Source organism: Sebastes umbrosus, chromosome 9 (assembly GCF_015220745.1).
Source record: "Sebastes umbrosus isolate fSebUmb1 chromosome 9, fSebUmb1.pri, whole genome shotgun sequence".
Classification (NCBI taxonomy): Eukaryota; Metazoa; Chordata; class Actinopteri; order Perciformes; family Sebastidae; genus Sebastes; species Sebastes umbrosus.
The window spans coordinates 27328370-27352552 of NC_051277.1; the positions used below are offsets into that span (position 1 = coordinate 27328370).

Genomic DNA, 24183 nt, shown 5'->3' on the forward strand with positions numbered 1-24183 from the left:
AACTTCCAGGGATGCAATTCTGGTTGGGAAATAATTAATTGATGAATCATTTACTTATTTACCTAACAGCAGTGAAATCTAAAAAAAAAAAGTACTATAAAATATAGTAGGATGTTAACTCTTTTGACGTTGCTAAAATCCCCAAATTCTTAGAAAAAGTAGTTGACCTCAGGGACTTCAGTGGTCGCTACAGCCCTTTTGGAGACCAGAATCTATGCCAGAAAGAATGAACAGAAATACTGATATTATCACTATTAAATACATTCTTGTGGCATATAAACAATCAACTCCAGACATGTGGGTTAAGAATAAAAATGCTTTACTTAGAGACACAGAAGACACGTGATCCGAGTGTTCTACACAGTGACTTATAGTGCATTAAAAGGCATTTTAACTTTCAAACCCAAATCTCTGGAGTTGGCTGTGTTGCTGTAAGAATAATACGGACACACAGATAACAAAACAACCCAGAAAAACTGATTTCATTTGTTCTTTACTGCACATTTTATGTACAAGACAAATTCTCAAAAGGCAATACAAAATAAGACAAAACGCATAAAACATATATATAGTTACTGTGAGACAGTTAAGATTTAAGCTGTGAAATCTGCTTTCCTTTAGTGATGCTGCAGTGTGACTAAATAGCAGTGTATTGATTTCTGTTTGATTTCAATGTTTTGTTACACGCTGCCTTGAAAAGTATTAAAAACACATGGCAGTCAATGTGATGACTTTGGGGATGTTTTCCTTGATTCCTGAACAGATGACTTGTGGAGATGACAGATTTCTGCAGGATGCCTGTGTAGTTATGTATGCAAAATATCAAAACAGAAAATTAAAAATATAATTTACATTGACAACCTGGAACATGTTGGACACACTCAGCACTCGCTAACACAACAAACGTTAGTTAAATGTGAGTGAATCGTGTTACAAGAAATATATTTGTCTAAAGAAGCTGATACACGGTCGGCAGATTGAGGAAACGTGGATCAGCACATTTTACCAAAACTCATGACCAGCAGCAAATTCTTCTACGGCTTACCTCGGATGTTATCCCATTTCACTCTCTGGTCTCAATTTTTTCCACATTCCTCAAAATGTGAGCATGTATCACTGCCTTAAAATACACACACACACATACATAGACTGACAGAAAGACAAAGATTTTTGTCTCTTTATCATCACTTTTAACTTTCTGTGAATAAAGTTTATTCTTTATAAAATAATTCTGTCTTCCCTGAAATATTTAGTGATATCGGGTGGAATCATCTGAGTAACTTTAGATAGAAATGTATATTTTCTGCTGTGAGACTGCAGGTATTTCCTCTCATTCAGGCACATTTTTAACATACTAAGACTTGAAAAAAAATGGATCCACTTAACGTTTTTGGGTCCTACCCTGTCATTTAGAAAACATGAATGTACAACATGAGGACGTAAAGAAAGGAGTTAAACTGAGCCTGAGTCTTTAGCTGTGATTGGAGGGTTTGTACCAATCTGAAGCCAGAAGCCAGGAAGTAAGAAAACAACAGAAAAACAGCAACTCTTTGTGTGCAAATGCATTCTGGTCCATCCAGACTCTTCAACCCCCTTTCAGATCTGACCCGCTTGGGCCCCTATTTACAAGATCTCACTGGAACCTGTGGCCGTCACTGGACGATCTGGGGCATCTCGCTCCAGGCTTTGGCCTTCTTCTTGGCCAGGGCCATCCAGGGAGGCTCATCCTGGGGCGACGCTGGGGCAGGCAGGCCTCGCTGGGAGGCCGGGGTCTGGCTGGAAAGCCCCGGAGATCTCGACTTCTCCGGGGCGGTTCTTGATGAAAAAGGAGGGGAGGTAAGTGTTGTGCTCTGGGGCGTCTTAGGTGAGGTGGCGGGTTTGGAGGGAGACATCGGGCTCGTGCAGGAGGGAGATTTTAGGTGAACGGGAATCGGAGTAGTGGGTGACAGAGATATGTGGGGTGAGGTAGGTTGGGGTGGGTGTTTGGCGGTGGGGGGAAGCTGGGGTTTTGGAGGTACAGGGCAGGGGAGCGACTGGGATTTAGGAGGTTGAGGTGGCACTGGAGTTGGAGGAGAGAGAGACCTCCTGGCCTCCTTCTCTACAGGCTTACTGAGCTCCAAAGGACTCACTGGAAAAAAGAAAAAAAATATACACGTCAAACAAACGCACAATGGTGCACATCAATAGTAAAATGATATACACATTTATTTTGCCAATTTTTATTTCATTTAATTATTTTATTTTGAAAAATGTTCCTTTCTCTTTTTAATTTGCTTACTTTTGATCCTGTATCTTTTATATCGTCTATGAATGTACATGACTATAATTTCTTATTCTTTCATAGAAATGGAAATGAGCATTGACACAATAATATACTGTATGTATAATTACCTTTGGCTCAAGGAAAAAAAATAAAAGAAAAACAATTTGTTTTCCAGAATAGCACAATAAATATGCAAACTTGTGCAAATGTTATAAATATCCAGGAAACTGCATACAATTATGCATGTAAATATATATGAACAGAATTAGTAGCATAATTGTTATTTGAGTTACAGGTGAGCAAAAGAGGCACCAAAGAATAATATTCACATTAATTACACACCGGTCATATTACTGTATGTGAAACAGCACGGTTCATTGGTATGGGGATGATTTTTTTTTTTAATATGTGGCTTCCTCTCTTGATACTCTATTCTGAGATATTACTTTTTCCTATTTTTTTCCTATTCTGAGATACGTATTTTTTCCCTATTTTTTCCTCAGTGAGTAAGAAAAAAAAATCACAATTATATTTCTGTCAAACTGTTATCTTGATATCTTTGTGAGCCAGTTGTCGTGTGATCAATTCAACCACCAAGTGCCTCAGAGAACATGAATGAGGGAGAATGTTAAAATGTGAGCTGGATGCAATAGCAGAGTTTGTCCACGTGAGGTCAGGATCGCATCAATCAACATGTTCAGTAGAATAAAAATTTCAATTAGACTCAACTAAATAAAGCCTGTTGTTGCTGCAGCTGATGCGTCTTTAGTTAATGGATTTTGGCTGTACAACGTGTTTTGCAATTTCAAAAGACCGTGTGTGTGTGTGTGTGGGGGTGTATTATGTTGTGGGGACTTAAATCTGTTTACACAGTCACATTGTGGGGATTCGCCTTCCTTTTTGGGACAAAATGCACGTCCCCATAGCGTAAGCCATGACATTTAAGTGTAAAGACTTGGTTTAAGGTTAAGATAAGGATGGATGATGCTGATGATGGTGATGGAAACAACTATGTGTATGTATGTATGTGTGTGTGTGTGTGTGTGTGTGTGTGTGTGTGTGTATGTGAGTGTGTGTGTGTTCTGACCTTTGCCGGTGGACTCAACTGTTCTGTTGCTGTGCTCCTTGCTCGCAGCTGAGCTGACATACATTGGCAGTGAATTCTTCCTCTCTGGTTCCTCCTGATGACAGAGAACAGCACAGTCAGTTATATACAGTAGATGATGTGGCTGGGGATGTGTGGTGGCCAACACAGGGTATACAATCATCCCACCAAAGTGCAACTCCATCTGAACCATGTATTTTTGGACTGTTGGAGAACACAAACCTAAACACCATGTCAGCCATGTCAACTTCTTCAGTATATTGGACTGTAACTAACAAACAAACTAGTCACATGAATCCCTGGTATTAAGATCAGCGTTACGCACGTGCAACACACCACGGCGCACACCCTGACTAGTTATTCCAAGAAGAGGAAGAAAGAAAGAGCATGTTTGGAGCTATTTCACAGCTGTGGATGTTGGTTAAGTGTAGTTTGTGCCTTTCTTTTTAGTTATTTGCACTAAAAAAAGCTTTAAAACATTCATTGTTCTCAATAAATACATGTTACAAACATAAAAAAACAAAGTTTTTCTTGTTTGCACATTCAATTTACATTAAAAAACAACATATTTTTGTTATTTGCCTTAAGGTGTCCTGTGTTTTAACATACAAGTAATCTGTATTGGTATCAGTATCAGCGATTCTGGCCCTGTATTTCAGATTGAAACCAAATTTTGTGGTATCGCCCACCCTTAATCCACATAAAAGACATAGGTGATCACAAACATGTTCAAACACACACACACACACACACACATAGATTACCTTCCGGACAGTAATCTCATCCAGTGAGTTTTCTTTATAGATCTTCTGTTTGTGTTTGGCCATAGAGATCCAGCTGGGAGAACCAGATCCACCAGAAACACCAACACCTGTAGCTGGGTCTGAATAAATAACACAGCAGCAGATACACTGTTACATTATGGGCTGAATCATTTTCTCTTTACTTTCCCAAGTCTGATTTAGTCCAAGTTTTGGGTAATTACACATAAAGTATGTATGCATAACAAAACTGTAAGCATTGTGCATTTAGTATATGAAGATGAAAATGGTGTGTGTTTGTGTGTGTATACACACCTGACATGCGCTTGTTTTTCCCTCCGCTGTCTCCGCGAACATCTGGTTTCTTAGGGAGGGCGGGCTTGTTGCTGACTGGCGGACTTATGGAGGGCTTTACACTGATTGGCTGTGGTGAGTCAACTCTACAGCTGGTTGGCTGAGCTGGTGGCTCCATGGGAGACTGAATAAGAGAAAATAAGATACAAATTCAATACAAAAACTCAATTTACACCTGCAGTAATACATTTTTTTTGACACTTGGAGGCAGCAGAAACCATATAAACTAAACCGACACTAAGTCGTGGACTCACTGTGGTGAGGTTTTGCAGTAACAACTAAAACGAGCAGTGGAGTAGTGATGTTAATGTGGAGAGACAGAGTAAATGAGTCAAATTGAATTGCTGTAACCACACTTTAGCCCCACTGACGTGTGCGCTGTTGTCACCATAACAACTAACAGCAATTGCCATTTTCTTTTGTACGAGTCCTCAGAAAAACAGTTCCATATCGGTTCTACTCCTATTCTATTTATATGTCTAATATTCACTCTTCTTTTAGCTCCATTTTTGTTTTTTTTGTGATTTTGCTGAAAAAACTGCCTGCTGCAGGTCAAAAATAATGAGCTTAAAGACGCTTAAACGCTCTGTAGAACTGAGGGAAACTGCGGCGTTCGGTAATAATTCTCCGTGGGTTTGTCACTACGAACGTCACCTTTCACATTCAAAGAGTCGTTCGATCTATTATTAAATATTAGTTATAGCCGCATTGATGCCCTGAAATATCTTCGATGGGTGACTTAAGCTAAGTTTTCCTGCATTATTTTTCAAAGGTAAGGGAACTTCAGGTCCCTGCAGAAACCCTCAAAATTGAACATCGTCAATGCTTTAACAATGCTGTGTGTTGCTTCTGGAATGTTTCCTGTTTGAATGGAAGCAAAACCATCAAGAGTAACAACAAAGTCGGGGTAATCACCTCCGTGCTTTCCTCCTCCGAGCTGAAGCGGTGCAGAACCGATGTCTTCCTCAGCCGAACTCCAAACGGATTGTCGGGGTTTCCCTCCACTACGATGGAGCTCCCTGTAGGTGTGAGGGTGGAGAAATTGGTCTGTAGTTTAACTTTTAACTTCAACAGCAAGTTCCCCTCATGTGACTGAGAGCAGACTACCCAAGGTTCTGCCTGGTTCTGCCCAAGGTTTCTACCCGTTAAAGGGGAGATTTTTCTTGCCACTGTTGCATAAGAATGCATGCTCATAGGGGATCTCTTGTTGGGTCTCTAGAGTACAGTCTAGACCTGCTCTATATGAAAAAATAAACTGAATTGAACTACTTTCATTGTTTGTAGTGCAAAGAGAAAATGTGACTGAAAATAATCCTTTAGGACACTTATTCAGGCCAAGAAAAGAACCCAAACAAAACAATCTTGATGATCTACCTTTGGACATGTTCCTTACCTTCTGTGCTCGCAGCAGACGAGGTCTGAGGTTGAGTAGATGATGGAGACGGTACAGTGGTGGTCCCAGCATTCCTCACTCTGCCAGGGCTCAACGCCAGTTCAACCTTAGCTGGACTCGTTGGCTCTGCTTTCACATCGGGGTTAGTTTTAGCCTCCACCTCCACACTTCCACGCCCCGTGACGGTGGACAGCGAAGAGGAGATGCAGGTGGGTGGGGAGGAGGGAGGGGGCGATATCTCCTCCTCTGCATCCCCGACAGAGAGGGACCTCTGCCAGGCGGGGGCGATGGTGAAGCAGGCTTTGCTCTGATCCGAACCACCGGACGGCTGGTTAACCTCTTCCTCCACAGCGGCAGGAGGTGTAGCTTCTCCCTCCGGCACCAACTGTCTTTCTTCTTCTATGGCTTCCACATTGTCAGCCGGTTCTTCTTCTTCTTCTGTGGCTGCTGTATTTTGCTCTACAGCACCACAAGGTGTCTCGCTTTCTTTGGGGTGTGCTTCAGTTGGGGACTGTTGAAAGAACGATGGGGCTTTCTCTGAGCTTGGAGAGAGTAGGTTTATGTGGATAGTGGTAGTCCTACTGGGAGTGATGGTTCCACTCTCTTGTGGCTGAGTCTCGTAATTGGACTCTGGCAGAGACAAAGGAGGCGGCTTGGAAGAAACACTAGCTTGTTCTGTGGCTTCACTTGGATCAATTTCCTCTTGCTTCATGTCTGAACGGGATGTTTCCACATCTTCCTGCTGCACATCTTCTTCACTTTGATCTTCCTCAGGTTGGTTCACTTCCCCATCCTCCTCTTGATCGGATTTTTGTTCCGTGTGGTCGACCTCTAGGTCTTTCTCCACCTCCTCATCTCCATCTTCCCTCTCCTCTCCAAAGCTTTGATAGGAAGATGCTTGACTGTCTTGCACCGTAGCATCCCCCAGCTCTGAAGGGATTTCTTCATCATTTGTGTGTTGTGGGACGCACACAGCATCATCTCCAACCACAACATCAACACCCTCATCTTCCTCCTGCAGCGGCATGGCAACGTCTTCACCTGCTGCATCAGGAAACATCTCCATCACCTCTTCTGCGTTGTCCCTCTCTTCTTCTATTGCTTCCTCTGCCTCCTCCACTCTCTCCTTTGCTTCCTTCACCTCCACCTCCACCTCTTCCTCTTCCCTCTTCTCCCGTCCCACCTCCTCCACCTCCGGCTCCTTCACCAGCTCTATCGCCTCCTCCTCTCCCTCACTCTCTTCTTCTTTTTCTTCTCTTTCCTCTTCCTCTGCCTGGTTGACAGCGTTTCCTGTCAGCATATTGTTTTGTTCCTCGGGGGTGACTTCCTCTGCCTCCTCTTTCTCTCCTTCCTCTTGTTGCTGGAAGATAAAGCAGGGAGGAAAATAAGACGAGTAGTTTTTTTTTTAAAGATTATTTTTGGGTCTTTTTTGCACTTATAGATAATGACAGAGAAATTGTTTAAAAGGGGGGAGAGAGAGGGAATAACATGCAGCCAAGGGCCACAGGTCGAGTTCGGACCCTGGGCCGCTGCAGTAAGGCAGAGCTAAAAGAGAGTGCATATTGGACTAACATTCATCAGGTGGCCAGAAACACGACTTGCTGTAAAATGAATGCTAATGTTGCTTCATGACTGTTGGTCAAACAAAGCTAGTTAGAGTGGAGCTTGAGCGGAGTCCGAAGAGTTTGGTTCAGTGGACAAATCACAACAGTGGACCAGCTGACCAATCAGAGCAGTAGTGTTTCAGACAGAGGGTGAAAAGAGGTGCTGCAGTACAGCCGGTATGAGAAAAATAAAGCATTTTTCGAACATCAAAACATGTAAACATGTTCTAGTAGAAACCCAAAATACAAGTATGCACCAGAAAATGAGCATAATAGGTCCTCATTTGGTCACCACATCAGAGTAATGTACATCACGGCTCATCAAGAGGTCCAACAACTGGATTATTTTTACATTTTACAGTAGTTGATAGGAAAACTCTCCCACTCCAACATCTGCCTCAGGATTTTAATGCAAACTGCTGTCCGGGAGAACATCCTCCATCGCTCCTGACAGTGTAACATCATCTGTAATGGAATCTTTCAGTCACTGACAACTTTGCTCTGGCAAGACATATCATGTTGGCAACTTGTAAAACCATTCCCTCTTTTTTTCTGTCACTGTTATCACTCTGCGATGACAGCGTTGACTACCGTAGTAATATGTTCTTATTTTTTCTGAGCTCTGATGTTGCTAAATTTGTTTCTGTATTAAAATCTTCATTTTACTCTTGGGTGACATTTTTGTGAATGGAACCTGTCCCCAAATGGAGTAGAACAAATGAACAAATGGCCTTATATATAGAGAGAGAGTTTGGTGAATCCCTCTTGGAACACTTGTTCAAACAAGTATAGGAGGTTTAGGATAAGGATAACTTCAATTGCAATAGTAAAAATGAATCAAAGATACATACTTGTTCCACCACTAGTTCCTCCACCTCTGCTGCCCCTTCTTCTTCCTTATCTTCAACTTTCTCTTCTTCTTCAACATCTTGACGAGACGTAGTGCTCAAAGTGGCGACTTCTTCCTCTTCCTCTTCCTCTTCCTCTGTGGTCTGATCTGACAGGAGGGATCCAGCGGGAGCAGCCTGATAACCGACGGGCTCGTTCGCCTCTGCTTCCTCTTCTTTCACCTCCTCTCCTTCCTCTATCTTGGCGTCTTCTATTTGCTTTTCATTCACATCCTCCTCTATCTGCAGGACAGCACCCTCAGTCTCCATGACCAGCGAGCAAGACGCCATCGGAGTCTTCAAGGAGCTCAGCACTTCCTGTAAGAAGGAGCTCTCCTCCTCCCTGCTTTCTTGGACTCCATCTTCTTCTCCGCTCAGTTCCAAGTCACTTTCAAACTCCTTCTCCTCTGCTCCGTAGGCGATGCCAGGAGGGTCCAGCGAATACTCTCTTGGACCAACAGGGGACTCTGGTGTGACTCTAGAAGCAGATATCAAAGGGGTCAGATCGACAGAAGGAGAAAACATAAACAAGTCAGACTGAGAGGAGGAGAAAACAAGGTGGAAATGATGTCTAATCACCTGGCACTGTCCAGAGAGGAGGCTCTGGAGCTGGGCTTGGAGGAGGGCAGGGGCTGGGCGTCTGGGGCTTCCTCCTCAGGAGGAGAGGAAGAGTCCGGGCCGTCAGAAACATCCTGTTCTACTTTGGACTCGTCCTCTCCCTCCGCCCTCTCCTCCTCATCTCTCAACAGGGAGTGTCTGGAACGCTGTGGCTGCTCCTCCTCCTCATTGTCTTCTTCTTCCTTATCCACCTTTAGTTTCAGCTCATCACCACTTAGACCTGAACCACAGACAGAGGCAAAGGTCTCAGAGGTCAAAAGAGATATGATGCAGCGGCAGCAAGGATATGGAAGTCTATGGCTGCCAATGGTACAATGAAATAATTTAATCAAAACAAAGTTTCATTAATGTATTTGTGTGCACACAACGTATGACAAAATGAAAATAAAGAGTCAAATTTTCATTGTCATATTTTTAAAAAGTCATAATTTGACAAATAAATAAATAAAACTAAATTAAAAGAATATTTTTGAGTACACTCCAGCATATTACAAGTCAGAAAAGAGTAGGAAAAAAAGGGCCGCTGACCTTCTGTTGTCTTCTGTTGTTCTCGCTCCTCTGAAGTTTCTGCTATGGAGGTGTTCAGTGTGTCCTCCAGCACAGAGTCTCCCTCTGCTTTAAGATCCAGCCTCTGTATGGACAGGAGACATTGGCGATGAAATCATCACTCTTAATTACCACTCTGATTGTCATGGTGATGTAGTGATCCAGTTAAGCTGCAGGTTAAAGCCACTAAATCTGCTGAAGTGCCACTGGGCAGAACACTGATTGTATGGCATGTTATGATTGGCTGAACTGGATATGTCAGTCAATGCTTCAACTTCCTTAAAAAGAAGTCCGATGGGGCAAGAAACATAAGCAGTCAGTCCAACTTATTTTGTAGAGAAAACGAAGGAGAACGATAGAATTATTAACCAAACTTTGGTGAATCAAATTTTATAATCAACAAAAGAAACAATATAGCCAAAACTATGAAATCAAGACCCAAGTTGTAATAAACCAGAATGGTCAATTACAGCATATGTAATGGGTGTATTAGAGCAGGGGTTCTCAAGCTTTTGTAACTCAAGTCCCACTTCCCATTGTTAAAAAAATTCTGAGGACCACCTTCCCAAATAAATAAGAAAAGAAAACATTACATGACAAACAATAAACTAGGCTGTAAAGATGTGTTATGTTGTTATGCTTCTATCAGCTGTAATGACCAAAATTGATATTCTGCTTATCCTCACCCATCACTGCCTGCCATTTTCAATCAAAATGTAATGCATTCAGTACATTTTTCTGCGTCCGGGAGACGTGTTCATGTGTTTCAGGTGGGAAAAAGTTATTTTGTAATATACGTCAACATGTCACAGGAGTCACAGGATCTGTTTACTGATTGGCTGCGGTATCCCCTCTGGCCTCACTTTGCTGCTAAAAGTTAAACTTTTCTCAACTTTTGTTTGGCCCCACTTCACCGCAGAGTCAAAGCAGCTTTAATGTGAATTCGTCAGTGGCAAAACACAATTGTTTACCTAATGATGTGTCGGGATTGGCGAGGTGATATTCAAACATAACTAGTCATTGAAATTGAAATTGAAATTGAAATATTGTGTTTAAATTGAATCTATCCATTTGGCAGTACCTCCACGGCCCACTAGATGGGGCACTGAGACCCACCAGTGGCCCAGTGGTTGAGAATAGCTGTATTAGAGTGTGTGCGCTCATGTTGGTGTGTTTTTTATGCGTCTGCATGTCTTACGCTGACTGGCTTCCTCCTGGCTTTGTGTCTCAGGCCCAGCTTGTGTTTGGCAGCAGAGTTGTCCAGACAGCCGAAGGGACTGGCCGGCTGACTGAAGTCTCCTGGGACCACCAGGGGACTCACCGCTCTGCTGGAGGCAGGACAGGACTGCTAGGGAGGGAAGGAAGCACAGTTTTACTAATAACTTATTAGCAGCGGGAAATACTCACAGATATAAAGTCGATTGTGATAAAAGCTGGATTTTCCCGTAAATGATGAAGGCAGCAGATAAAGAAACTGGAGAGAATAGAGCAAGCAAAGAGAGAGAGAGAGAGAGGGGGGAAGTCCAGCTGTATAAATATTAGCTGTCCTTATCTGCAGTACCAACACTTACTGTCATCACTGGAGAAGGACCCCTCTCTGTCCTCTGACACATTTTTGACTTGTTTCAACATAAAGTCTCAGAGAGGTTTTTACCTTTTTGTCCACATTTTTCACAATTTGACATGTCAACACACGCTCGGGCTAACTGAAGGAGTACAGAGACAGTTTCGGATGACACGATTCTGTGTTTGAGAACTATTTTCTACTAAAACACTGTCCACAGTGAGGTCTTGCCCCAAATAACCACAACTTTGTGCTTTTTCAAATATCATTTTTGCTGCTTTGAGCACCACTCTTTGCTCCACTGTATCGGGTTAGTGGCAGAAGTGGCAGAGATCTCTAAACATCAGCAAATGAAACCAACACTATTTACATGGCTAGATAGAGGTCATACAACATGATATGTTTGGGTGAACTGGCATTTTTGTCTGATTTTGAGCAAAACTCATAACCACACTGCCAGTTTGTGTGACAGTTAGAGGAATATCATCATGGTTCTTCTTTGTTGACATCTAGATTTCTGTTTATGGAGTTTTTAGGTCTCTATGTGTGTGAGAGGGAGAGAGAGAGAGAGAGAGAGAGAGAGAGAGAGGCGGGTTGAGGCAGAATTTGAACGCTATAACTACAAGCAGACGCGCTGACTGCCAGAGAAACCATTGGAATGCACTCTGAACACACACAGACACACACACACACACACACACACACACACACACACACACACAGTGGGTCAGTGGAATAACACATACAGTATTATGAACAGAGAAAAGAGGAAAAAAGGTCAGAAAAGCAGAGATGAGGACGGAGAGAAGGTGACATACAGAGGAAGAGGAGGTCAAGAAATACCATTTAAAGTTTCAAGAGCAGCTTGAGGGTTGGTTATTATGACCACACATACACACACACTGAGGTCCATCTCAAGCATTAAAGCAAATGACAGCTATTTACTGTGCGACAGATAGTGTGCATTTGTTTGAATCAGAGCTGCAGGAGATTGTTAATCCTTAGGTGGAAATACGAAACGTATCTGACCTAAAGGGACTCTATGTAAGAATCAGAAATTGCTTGTTAACAGTGACACCTGTAGCCATTAAGTCAACGAAAGTCAGCGTATTGTTGCTCGCGCTCATGCTCGCTCTAAATAGACATGAACGAGCATCGCTCAAAACAGTGAGGCGACACACGTCAGCTAAAACCACAATATCACTCTATATTTCACCTGCTTGGCAGTAATGTTAGCTGACCAGACGAAGGTCTCTCCATGAATCAATGCTGATCCTAGTGTTTCCTGCCTCAGCCTCCCGACCGCGGTCGGAGCGAACAGTGGAGACACTGGAGTTTTGGTCGGAGACAATAACGTTTCTCGCTGCGGAGCCCCGTCACTTCTCAAGACACAGGAAACCTCTGTTGGTCTGGAGGAGCTGCAGCATTTATTTCTGCACAAACGTCCACTGTTCATTCACTAGATATTCTCAGAGCTAAACTAACTCTTCTGCAGTGTGGAGTGGGCAAGTCATAGTCAAGTCATCACACTGACAGCCCTTGTTGCCTGTTGGGCTTGAGTTTGCCATGTTATGATTTGAGCATATTTTTTATGCTAAATGCAGTACCTGTGAGGGTTTTGTCATTGTTTTGTGTTGTTAATTGATTTCCAATAATAAATATATACATACCTTTGCATAAAGCAAGCATATTTGCCCACTCCCATGTTAATAAGAGTATTAAATACTTGACAAATATTCCTTTAAGGTACATTTTGAACAAATGTGATTAATTAGCGATAATCGCGATTAACTATGGACAATCGTGATTAATCACGATTAAATATTTTCACCGATTGACAGCCCTAATATAAACATATTGATTGAACACCCAGAGTTGAAAGTTATTCCTTTTCATCTTGAATATTTCAATCACCAAGCCACTAACTGAAGAACCATCTAAACTACATGTCAACAAATGACAAAGCCTGCACTCTTTCTATGTACAGTAAAAATGAAGACAGTTGTCTAGCTCAAAGCTGTTAGCCCTACAATGAAACCCTAGTTCATTTTCAGAATAAAATCTCCAAAACAAAATACCCATTATGTCTCCATGAAGTCTGTCGTGAGTTCTCAGTGAATGGAAAAAGCTCCAGAAAGAGCGACTGCGACTGTAATTCATAAGTCACTGCAGTCCTCCTTGACCGCATTCCTGTGTGTGGAATGCACTTTAAAAAGGGATATTTTCAGGTTTTTCTGTGCGTGTCTTTGTAGCGGGCCGTTTGTGGTTCTTCTCAGTGGGGAAATGACTAACCAAAAAACCCTTCTAAAATTGCTAAAACGGCACTATCATTAAATACTCATTTGTCATACTTTGCTGACTGTGCTTTTTGCCCACATTATAGCCGGCGAGGCTGAATGGATAGCTGAGGTTTTTTAGGACATGTGCCTTATCACGAATTGGCACTGTCCATCTGAAAAAGTACTTATTGCAATGAAATGTTTTAACTGACAGCGGCGTTAGGGAGTGTATGGGACATTTCATACGATGGGTCAGCAGCAGACAATCAGAGGAAACAGAAGGAGAAAGATGGTAAGAAAGAAAGGGGATTAAGAGACAGATGAAAGTGGGAGAGAGGGGGAAAAAATAGAGAAAGAGGGTCAATTTGCACGAAGCATGCTTTTATTCAGTCGTGTTTCAGTGATTAGATTGGATCATGAGATGTTTTGTACCATCATAGTCACATGAGCAGAAATGTCACACAGCCTGAAGGCTCCTCTATATAAGGTTCCTTTATAAAGCACACATCAAACCATGAGATGGCTGTTTGGCTGCTGACAGGGGAATTCCCTCACCATGTTACTTGAAGGTTATTTGTTTTAAAATAGCACCGTGTATTGGAGATTAGAAGTTGTGGATTCAGTCTGGTTCCTGAGGGCAGTGATGTAGCGTTGCAATGTGGAAATTACATGGTCCGCTTGTTTTGGAGTTATTTAGTCCCCATGTAACAAAAAAAACAGTAATTATTATTAAGCTGCAAAGGGGAACTTTTATGTCTCCAGAGGGAGCTGTGTGAAGTCTGATAAATTGGCTCAAGTGACTACAAGTTTGAAAATGACAATGTCCCACAATGTTATAGGAGTGCAATGCTAAATGATGACCTATTATGCTTTTGTTTTTTCCCTTTTTCCTGTTTTTTTTGTGCATGTAAAAGGTCTGCAAAGTTACAAAGCCTAAAGTTCACGCCAAAGGGAGTTACTCTCCCCCACAGAAACACTGCTCCCGAACTGCCTGAAACGCCTTGATTGAAGTCCCGCCTTTTCTTCTGTAACGTGGTGATGTCACCAAGTAACACATTTGCATAACATATAACAGATAATAGGCCAGCTGACCAATCAGAGCAGACTGGGCTTTATGGGCTTTATGGTCTATTAACTCCAATGGGAGAAGTGAACGTGAACACAGATTATAACCGATTCTTTCGCCCCATGTCCTCTTTAAATGTTTGTTTACCTGGTCATCGTCAGTGTCTATTCCCTCCAGACTGATGGAGCTGTTCCTCTGAGCCTGATTCTGAGATGCAGAGAGAGGAACGAATGAGAATAGCAGTGTTAGCCATGCTGTCTGCATATAGCCTTCAGGTGGACTACAAAGTGGGACATTACTCAATATTAACATGTGTTACCATGACTGTGTGAGGTGTCGTTAATTCAGGTGGACTACAGGGCAGGCCGTCGTCCTCAGACATGGTTCCACCATCGTCCGTTCTCTTCACGCACATGATGGACGGCGGAGAGCCCAGCCTGATGGCCTGCCTCAGCTGGAGCTGCAAGGAAAAAAGGTAATTTGTGTTTGTATTAGGGCTGCAAAGTTAACGCGATAACATGTTAACGCAAATTAGTTTTAACAGCACTAATTTCTTTAACACGTTAACCCAACATGCGATTTTTAGGTTCTAGCAGGCTCAGTTTTAAAGCTAGAGTGAAGATACTGGCATCATAAGAAAATAGAAAACCTAAGGAATCCATTGGTATTTCATTATAGTTTCATACATACTATACTATATGATTTCATACTAGCTTGACACGAAGGAGGCTAAATAACGCTCCAAACTTACAAACTTTTGGCGAGGAAAAACTGGCATGGCCATTTTCAAAGGGGTCCCTCGACCTTTGACCTTAAGATATGTGAATGAAAATGGGTTCTATGGGTACCCACGAGTCTCCCCTTTACAGACATGCCCACTTTATGAGAATCACATGCAGTTTGGGGCAAGTCATAGTCAAGTTAGCACACTGACACACTGACAGCTGTTGTTGTCTGTTGGGCTGCAGTTTGTCATGTTATGATTTGAGCATATTTTTTATGCTAAATGCAGTACCTGTGAGGGTGGACAATATTTGTCATTGTTTTGTGTTGTTAATTGATTTCCAATAATAAATGTATACATACATTTGCATAAAGCAGCATATTTACCCACTCCAATGTTGATAAGAGTTAAATACTTGACAAATCTCCCTTTAAGGTACATTTTGAACAGATAAAAAATTTGATTAATTTGTGATTAATCACAATTAACTATGGACAATCATGCGATTAATTATTAATTAATTCAATATTTGAATTGATTGACAGCCCTAGTTTGTATGCGTGTGTCATCTACTGTATGTTGAGATCAAAACAACGGAGTAAGAATCACACTTGCAGATATTACAGCAGGAAGTGAAAGTGTTTTCCAGGTTTTGTGTGTGCACGGGTAGCCAAATCTGTCAGTCTGTTTAATAAACTACAGCTGTATTAAAATGTAACAAAGCTGTGTTTGAGTACGCATTTTTGTGTTTACAGAGTTTCACTGCTTTTACAGCCCGAAAATCCCCACTAATGTAGAGTATGATTAACAGAGAATGACTTGTGAGGACAGTCGGCTGGCACTCGAGAGAGAAAGTGTTGATTTTAGGCCTTATGTGTGCGTGTATGTTTGGTAGGTATCACAGAAACTCAAACTAACAGACTTGTTATCTGCCCGTTACGTGTTGCTCTGTAACTCAAGGACTCACTGACTGGTGCAAAGCAAACACTGGACAATACAGCTTTTCTTTAGCCGGGCTGGACACCGGCACACACCGAGACCTTGACAGAAAGACACCGACCGCTGCAGTTTTCAATGTTAACATTTAAATATTGTTACAGTATCTCTAACACATCGAGAAACAGAGAGGAGCTCCAACTAAAATAAGAACATTTTAGTAAGCTATCTTATCTCACCATTAGCAATTTGTGTTGGGAAACTCAACTTGCTAGCACATGAAGTTGCTAATTTTGAGTTTAAATGAGTTCATAACAGTACAAAATGTTGTTTTATAGACATATATCTTTATATTTCTGTTGTGATATAGCTGCAGACTTGATTCAAGATAAAAGAAAAAGCTAACAATGCAGGAACGAGAAACGAAAAATAGCAAACAAGTCTTTTTCGTGTGTTGCCTCGTTTATGTCAAATGATTTAATTTAGTGACTATTCCAATAACTGTTACAGGACATGCTAGCAAAGCCATTAGCACGTCCAATTCAGTCATCTTCCATTGGGGACACCATTATGTGACTGGCAAAAATAAAAGGGATTTGGTATTTCTCTATCAGAATGACATAATGGAACTATGGTGAGGGCTCAGTCTGAAGTAGCATTTTGTAGGGGGATAAAATAAAAAATATAATATAACAGTTAAATTAATATATTAAATGTAAAATAATACAGATGTTTTGTGTCAAGTCAAACATTTCTTACAGGTGGGAATTTGGACTAATGTTGTATGACCTTGTTTGGGACCAACTAACACCAAAATTATCTTGAAGGAACAGTGTGTAACATTTAGGGTGATGTATTGGCAGAAATGGAATATAATATTAATAAGTATATTTTCTTTAGTGTATAATCACCTGAAAATAAAAATCGTTGTGTTTTTGTTACCTTAGAATGAGCCGTTTATATCTACACATGGAAAAGGTCCTCTTCACGGAATCCACCATGTTTCTACAGTAGCCCAGACTGGACGGAAAATTTCAGTTGTTTGCAATCTGCAACCTCACCATTAGATGCCGCAAAATCCTACATACTGCACCTTTAAGTGAGTGACCACCATGCTATACACACTTTACAGTGTTGCACTGTGCATTCAAGCCCCTATGAAGAGCACTGGGCTTTAAAGCAAATTTTTGTAGTGGCCAAATGGCGGTACTACAACTTCCATGTCCGTCACGTGATGCCATTAGGCCAAAAAATAGTTTTTCCCATAGATTTACATTGGAAAAGAGATGTCTGTAACTCAGCGGATAATTTTTTTAGGGGAATAAACTTCCCAGTATAAACACTTAAATAGCCCTTATTTAAATCATTAGGTCCTAAAGGTTGTAAAATGCATTAATAGCTGTATCCAGAGTTATTGCCCTTCCTTCGTTTATGTGAATGAGCCCCAGACCGAGGCTGGAGTGAGGGCCTGGAGGCGGAGTTACAGGAAAACACTAGTGTGCCTGCTCCATGGACCTAATGGATGCAGAAGATCGCCGAATGATCCGGGTACTTTATCACTCGGCATTTGAGCCATTTTGGCTTCATGCTCCACTGAGCAACTCTCATAGGAATGAACGGGAGCCCGCCTCCGACGCTATATCCAGTTCTCTTTATACATCCATATGTACATTATGTTCTAATAACGATGTGCCTCCTAACATATTGATCCCTACATAGTGTGTTTATATTTGGCTCTCGTACAGCCTCGTTCTGCTTGTCGAGGGGTGAGGATTAAGGTCAGAAAATCTCCATCAGATTGTTTTTCACAGTAAAGTCAGTTTATGCAAATCAGTGTATTCACTTTACCCTCAAGGTCTTCCTTCTATCTAATCTACATCCTTTTGCTTGTGAAATAGTTTTATAAATGATTGTTATCAGCTGTGTAGTTGCCGTCTCATCTGCAAACAGACCTAAACTAAACACTTTTTCTAAGTTTTCAGCTACAGGAGAAAGTTTCCCTTTTTAGCAAATCCCCTTAAGACGTTTATTTCTCACTCCCCTGTAGGTAGCTTAGTGGAGCAGTTTAACTGGAGGTCAGTCTGGGTCTTCCCGTTTTAGCCTGTTGTTGTGACAGATATTTGTTCTGTCTGTCTGCTATTCTTTTCATCATCCGCTCCTTCATCTTGCTTTGAATGACGCTTCAGTTTTAACCTCCCTTTGTGATGCACAACGAAAAATGTATTTAAGCTCTGCCCGTCTGACTAAATATACCAACTAAATATACAGCAGATCAGCTGCTCTGTCTCTCTTTATCAACTCCTTTATTGTTAAATACTGCTTATGACAGCTTGGCACAAGGTCATAGACACTCTCGCTCCCAAACAAACAGATTGTGGTTATTTATTTGTCTATTATTCCTTGAGTAACCTTCAGTCAAATCCTCATTTCCCTTGCTTGTCTCTACAAGCAAAGTCTTTCTCCAGGAAGAGATTTAGATATTTGTTGACACAGGGGCTCAAACTAAAAGACCAGGTAGGCTATTTATGTGCATTTCATTTACCTGTAGTGATTTCACTTTCCCGTGAATGCTGTCCTGAGACGCCCCAAGAGCCTCGTTGGCCTCCGACGACTCCGAAACAAAGACAGAGTCATGTGACAAGGCCTTGTTGCCCAGGCTGATCTTTGACCTTTTGGGAAACAGGAAGAGGAAGAAATAAACACAGCAGAAAGTGATGTTTCACAGATTTTAAAACCTAATAAACTAAATGAAGAGAACTGGATGTTGGGAGGCCCCAATGGGTCAGTGGTTTAAAACAAACACCATTGACCCACAATGGTGACAGCTTGAAAATGATTTACCCGACTAGTGTTATTTCTCTTCTTTTATCAAAGATAATCATTTAAATTAAATCGATACTCTTTTTCTGCTTTTGTTAATTGTCCAACTACATTGTGCCATTTCCCCTAATGACTACAAGGAGGAACGCAGAACAGCTTAAATAAAATTGGAGCAGATATATCCTGTGACACCGATGAAAAGTCAAGAGTAGGCAAGGCAGGAAGTGGCACAGCTTAGGAAAACAAAGGAAATTCGGACTGTCCAGAGGAAGACACACTTGTTACGAAAACAGGAAACCAGCCTCAGCTGAAGAAGAACAGGAGATGGATGTTAAAACATGATCTTCCTTTCTTAAATTGTCTCCGTCTTTTTCACACGAAAGGAGATATTTATCTAAATGGACAAAGGAACGCCAACAAAACATAATACTGGGCTGCAGGAAAATGAAATTGGTATCTAGTTTCAGCGGCTTTGTTTTGTTGGTGAACCCCTTAAAAATGCTTGTGGTGTACAATAGATGTGGTGGCTGAATAAAATACCGGAAGGTTTAGGAATATCTTTGAAAAAAAAAGAAAAAAAGTTGATATTTCATTGGAGTACGTCAAGGATCTGCCAACCCACCAAAAATATTTAATTAGCTTGGGTTTTAGTGCATCATAATGGAGTAAATGCCTTTTTAAAGGCTTTTATACCCTGATACGAATACAATTATGAAGAAAGCACTAATACATTTGCACAAAAGCTAAAAAAACGCAAGCACTTTTGAAGATTTGGGGGTTTAAATGTGCTCTATTGACAGTAAAAACTACTGCCGTGGAGGTAATCGGTGTACTCAGAATAACATAGATAAAATGTGATGAGGACACTTCAAAGTCCCAACAGAAATGTTTAGATGAAGCATTCTGTTAACCTTCTCAAACAAATATAAAGCTTCACGTGAAGAGGTATGGTTGAGATTGCTGCAAAACCACTTGTCTATAATGGAATTAGCTTTTCAGCTCATTCAAAGTGCCTTTACAGCGCTGTTCTGTTTTTTTGAGATGCAAAATGTAGCATTTAAAGAGGACCTCTTCTGCTCATTTTCAGGTGCATACTTGTATTTTAAAAAAAATATATATATAGCACACTAACGTTGAGGGAAAAAGCACAATAGGTCCTCTTTTAAAAAAACATTAACCAAACATTTCCCAAATAAACCACATATTAGTTTTTGAATCTGTTTTTAGTCCTGTTGACAGGCACCTACAGTAGTATGTGTATGTAACTGTGTCGATGTTTCAAAAAAAGTATGATCTTACCCGGAGCCCTTTTCCTTCTCTGATCGCGTGAGCGTGTTATTTTCGGATGTTTTGCTGACATTGTCGCTTGATTGGCTGGCTTTGAGCCCCGCGTCTGCTCCTGCAGCTGGCGGTTCCTTTCTTTTCTTCCTGGCAAAGAATTTTTTAAACGTCTGGAACTTGGACTTCTTCTTTCCTGTGAGAGAGAAATAGAGAAAATTAAGGAAACTGGTTTACGGTTACCTTCTTCTGACAGCACTACAGTGAAACTTTACAAGTAACTGCACAGTTAACATGTTAATGAGACAATAACACACACAGCATCTTTACACACTGCCCTCATATGATCTCCAGTTTGAGCAATTAGCCCTGTGTTAGCTGTAAAGGCCCAGGTAGGCATCCCCGGAGAAACTACACACCGAGACTGATGTGTGTTTACACAGAGACGTACATAAAGACACACACACACACACTCCTCTGCTTGTAAATCCCCCCCCCGGTGAGTCCACCTCCATTAGCACCGCAGTGGAAAAACTCAACAACTCTTTTATAACTCCTTAAACAGCTACAAAGTGCTTTCACTGCTTTCAGTCAGCAAGGCGCTCATCCAGAACTTGAAATGCCCACCGGTCCTCTCTCTGTCCCACATCCAACAGGGCCGTTGGCTATAGTCTTATATTCAAGTCCAATAGACAGTAAAAAGATAAATGCATGTCCTTGTCCTTGTGTTTTAATAACAATACTAAGGCCACGTTCAGACCAACTGTAAAAACGCAGCCTCTTCCTTTATTTGAATGAGACCAGTCCGGCACAACAGCAAAAAACCCTGCAGCAACACAACTCTACATTATCTGGCAATACACTGCAGTGGCCAGTCAAAAACATGCAAGCGCACATCCCTGGTAGATTACTTTGTACCAAGAATGCAGTATTTCTACTGTTTACCAAACCACCGAACAGTGTTCTGACGTCTGATAAGCCTTCAAACTCAAAGATCTGTCACTCAAACTGGACATCTTGGATCTATTTTATGTCTGGCTTGTACCACAGACTGTAAATAAGAAGTGGACGTAGTCACCGTGACGTCACCCATGGATTTGTGGACTGCCGTTTTGAAGCCCAAAGTTCGGCATTTTGGCTGTCGCCATCTTGTTTTTTGGACATTGCCATCTTGTTTTTTTGTAACCAGGATAAGTGACGCGAGAGGGTGGAGCTAAGTAGGCTATAACCGAAGTTTGGCATTTTGGACGTCGCCATCTTGTTTTTTTGCAACCAGAAGTGACAGGAGAGGGCGGAGCTAAGTAAAACCCAACACTGAATGACATTTTTAGGCAGACCTAAATGTTACAATTAACTTTCATGAACTAAAAACATACTGTTAAAGGGTTAAAGTTCTAAGACGAAAATGCTGACAACACCCAGAACGGACAACACCGTGGTAGCAACCTGTCAATCACAAGGTAGCCACGCCCTCAAGCAGCCCCTGCTTTAACATCTATTTGACTTTAAATGGGACCATCATTTACTAAATGAACATCATGTTGTACTGAATATTTCAAACTAGCGATTGAGAACATAAACTCATGTTTACAATGTTTACTGAGGTAATAAATCAAGTGAGAAGTAGGAACATTTTCTCATAGACTTCTATACAATCTGACTTCTTTTTGCAGCCAGAGGAGTCGCCCCCTGCTGGCTGTTAGAAAGAATACAAGTTTAAGGCACTTCAGTATTGGCTTCACTTTTCAGACCCCAGAGTTTGTCGCCTGAGTGCAACTTTAAATCAGTGGAATACTCTTTCAAAGATGGTCATAGACTAATCTGTATCTACCCTCTATCAGTGCAATAGCACAGCGTCATAGCACCAAGCATAATGCATTAATGTTGGATTCCATGACCTCTGACCTGACTAGGGATTGTAACATTACAAAGGCCAGAGACACTCGTCACAGACTGACACATCCTCATTGTTACAAAAACGACTTTAGAGCATCTCCAGTGGAGATATGATCGTGTATATATATATACTATCCCAACATGCAGATATGTTAATCGTCAGAGTCTAGACAGCGTTGAGACACAAAACAGAGGGAAACATAGGAACAAGGAACTGTGAACAAAGAAAACAACTGTGATCTCACTATTTTGAGAATTCACATCCCCGGGCCACAAAAATGCTTTAGAAGACTCTTTAAACAAGCCACATTCTTTTTATACTAGCTGTGTCATTTCTGCCTTTCTCCCGGTGGGGAATCCTTGAGCATTCCTTCCTTTCTCTAAAAATACGCTCTCTGGTTGGAACTAAATCACAGTGAAAAATGTCTGGAATCTCAACCTGGTGCGCTTAAGGCCAAGGCGCTTATGATTTCTGGGTCATTTGCTGAAGAACATGTCGCAAAATTATTGAGCTTATTTATTTTTATGTTACAGATTTTACATTTTGTATCACACGTACATATACAAGCAGCATCCTTTCTCTTCTTTTGAGATCTTGTGTGTGTTATTTGATAAATATTATAACCAACAGAATCAAAAACATCACAAAAATTGAGTACAAAATCTAATTACAGTCACAAACTGTCTGTGTGGAGGGCTAAATGTAGTTATAGAGTTGCCATCAAACCACACATAGAGAGACAATGTAATTTTTCATCCAGTTTCTGTAAAGAAATGTTGGCTGCAAATTCTCTCCTCTTTTGCCCGGAGCTTCCAACCAGCTTTTGATAATGCTTCAGAGGCCTTCCTGCACTGCCAAGATGAAAAATCAGGGGGAAACACCAGCCGGCGGTGCCATTTATTGTGCTATTTTAGGCACAATACACTATTAAGTTAAAGGTCTGCACTCAGAGAGCTGAAAAAGGCCAGTGCTTCAATGGAAGGTCAGTGGAGCTCTACGGTCATTGTAGGTCTAAGATGCTGTTATTTCCCAATATACATTCTCTCAGTTACAAACATGACTACACACACATATTAAAAATAACATCATGGGAATTTCAAGGCAGTCTAAGGTCAATGTTAGGTGGTACTGACCTCAGCTTCCACAATGAGAAGATGGTGACCTTTGACAGGGAAACAATGTCATGGACAAAGTGAGAAAGAGGAGGAGAGGGAACCTAAAACACCTCTACATTGTTTTTGGGTCAGGACATGGTCATTGTCAGGACAGCTGGAGTTAAAACGCACTGTGGTAGTATTTGTATTTGTGAGCTGCTTGCTTAATCGTACAGATTATAAAAGAAACATTTGTTATTTTGTCCCTTCTATTCACTGCAAGGAAAGGAGGGTCAAGGACATGATGAAGAGGAAGATGAGGAGGTGGGGGAGGATGAGGAGTCTGTAGTGTATTCTTATGTGGAACTAAAGAGTGGCTTTAGTTATGTTCACAGTACGAGCGACAAAAACAACAAAACGGCCAGCGTGGCGGGTTACATTGTCGCAGAGTCGCCGTTGAAGTGTTTAGATGGAACGGAACAGGGTGAAACAAAAACATATGATTGGTTGACGCTTCACCGCGTCATTGGAGTTCTGAAAAAAGTTAAGATCAGCTCAACTTTGATTTGTAGCGCGTCACACAGAGACAAGTGTCAGGTGTCAGTTTGTAGCTTCATGTCACTGGCCTCCATTGAAAATGACTTGTAGCCTGTTGTTGTGTTGCTCATAGTGTCAACACAGGTGTGTATTAGGCGACACGGAGAGGTGACTGAAGAGGTTAGCGTAGATGCTGCAATAGCAACAGTTCTATCAGAACTGGAGAGTATTTCTTCATTGAAAGAAGAGCAAAGAACGGCACTGAAGGCTTTTCTCGATGGAAAAGATGTTTTCACTCTTCTCCCGACTGGCGACAAGAGTTTGATTGACAGATAGTTCATCCAATCACCTGCCAAGTACTTTTCCAAAGTGCCTGCCCTTTTCCAAACACTTTCCAATGATGTAGAGCTGTTTGCTTATGTTGTCAATCAAATCTGATCAAACCAGCTTGCTAACG

At 41.4% G+C, this 24183-nt stretch overlaps 1 protein-coding gene across 8 annotated transcripts in view; it reads right to left on the reverse strand.

The window, feature by feature from the left end:
* Positions 1 to 472: 472 nt before the first annotated feature.
* zgc:66433 (uncharacterized protein LOC321250 homolog) overlaps positions 473 to 24183 on the reverse strand; it is a 56727-nt gene continuing 33016 nt past the window's right edge. For 3 of the 8 annotated variants that reach the window (XM_037780180.1, XM_037780185.1, XM_037780186.1), the window contains 14 exons: positions 20220 to 20394; positions 18643 to 18769; positions 14760 to 14900; positions 14588 to 14647; positions 10730 to 10879; positions 9514 to 9616; positions 8947 to 9205; positions 8332 to 8845; positions 5877 to 7236; positions 5399 to 5502; positions 4445 to 4607; positions 4133 to 4251; positions 3351 to 3444; positions 473 to 2128 (listed from right to left, as the gene is read on the reverse strand). In XM_037780180.1, coding sequence (XP_037636108.1) covers positions 1653 to 2128; positions 3351 to 3444; positions 4133 to 4251; positions 4445 to 4607; positions 5399 to 5502; positions 5877 to 7236; positions 8332 to 8845; positions 8947 to 9205; positions 9514 to 9616; positions 10730 to 10879; positions 14588 to 14647; positions 14760 to 14900; positions 18643 to 18769; positions 20220 to 20394 — 3845 coding nt within the window. In that variant the 3' untranslated portion in view covers positions 473 to 1652. The remainder of the gene's footprint in view (positions 2129 to 3350; positions 3445 to 4132; positions 4252 to 4444; positions 4608 to 5398; positions 5503 to 5876; positions 7237 to 8331; positions 8846 to 8946; positions 9206 to 9513; positions 9617 to 10729; positions 10880 to 14587; positions 14648 to 14759; positions 14901 to 18642; positions 18770 to 20219; positions 20395 to 24183) is intronic. The other 5 variants (XM_037780187.1, XM_037780184.1, XM_037780182.1 and 2 more) reach the window with 5 other exon arrangements.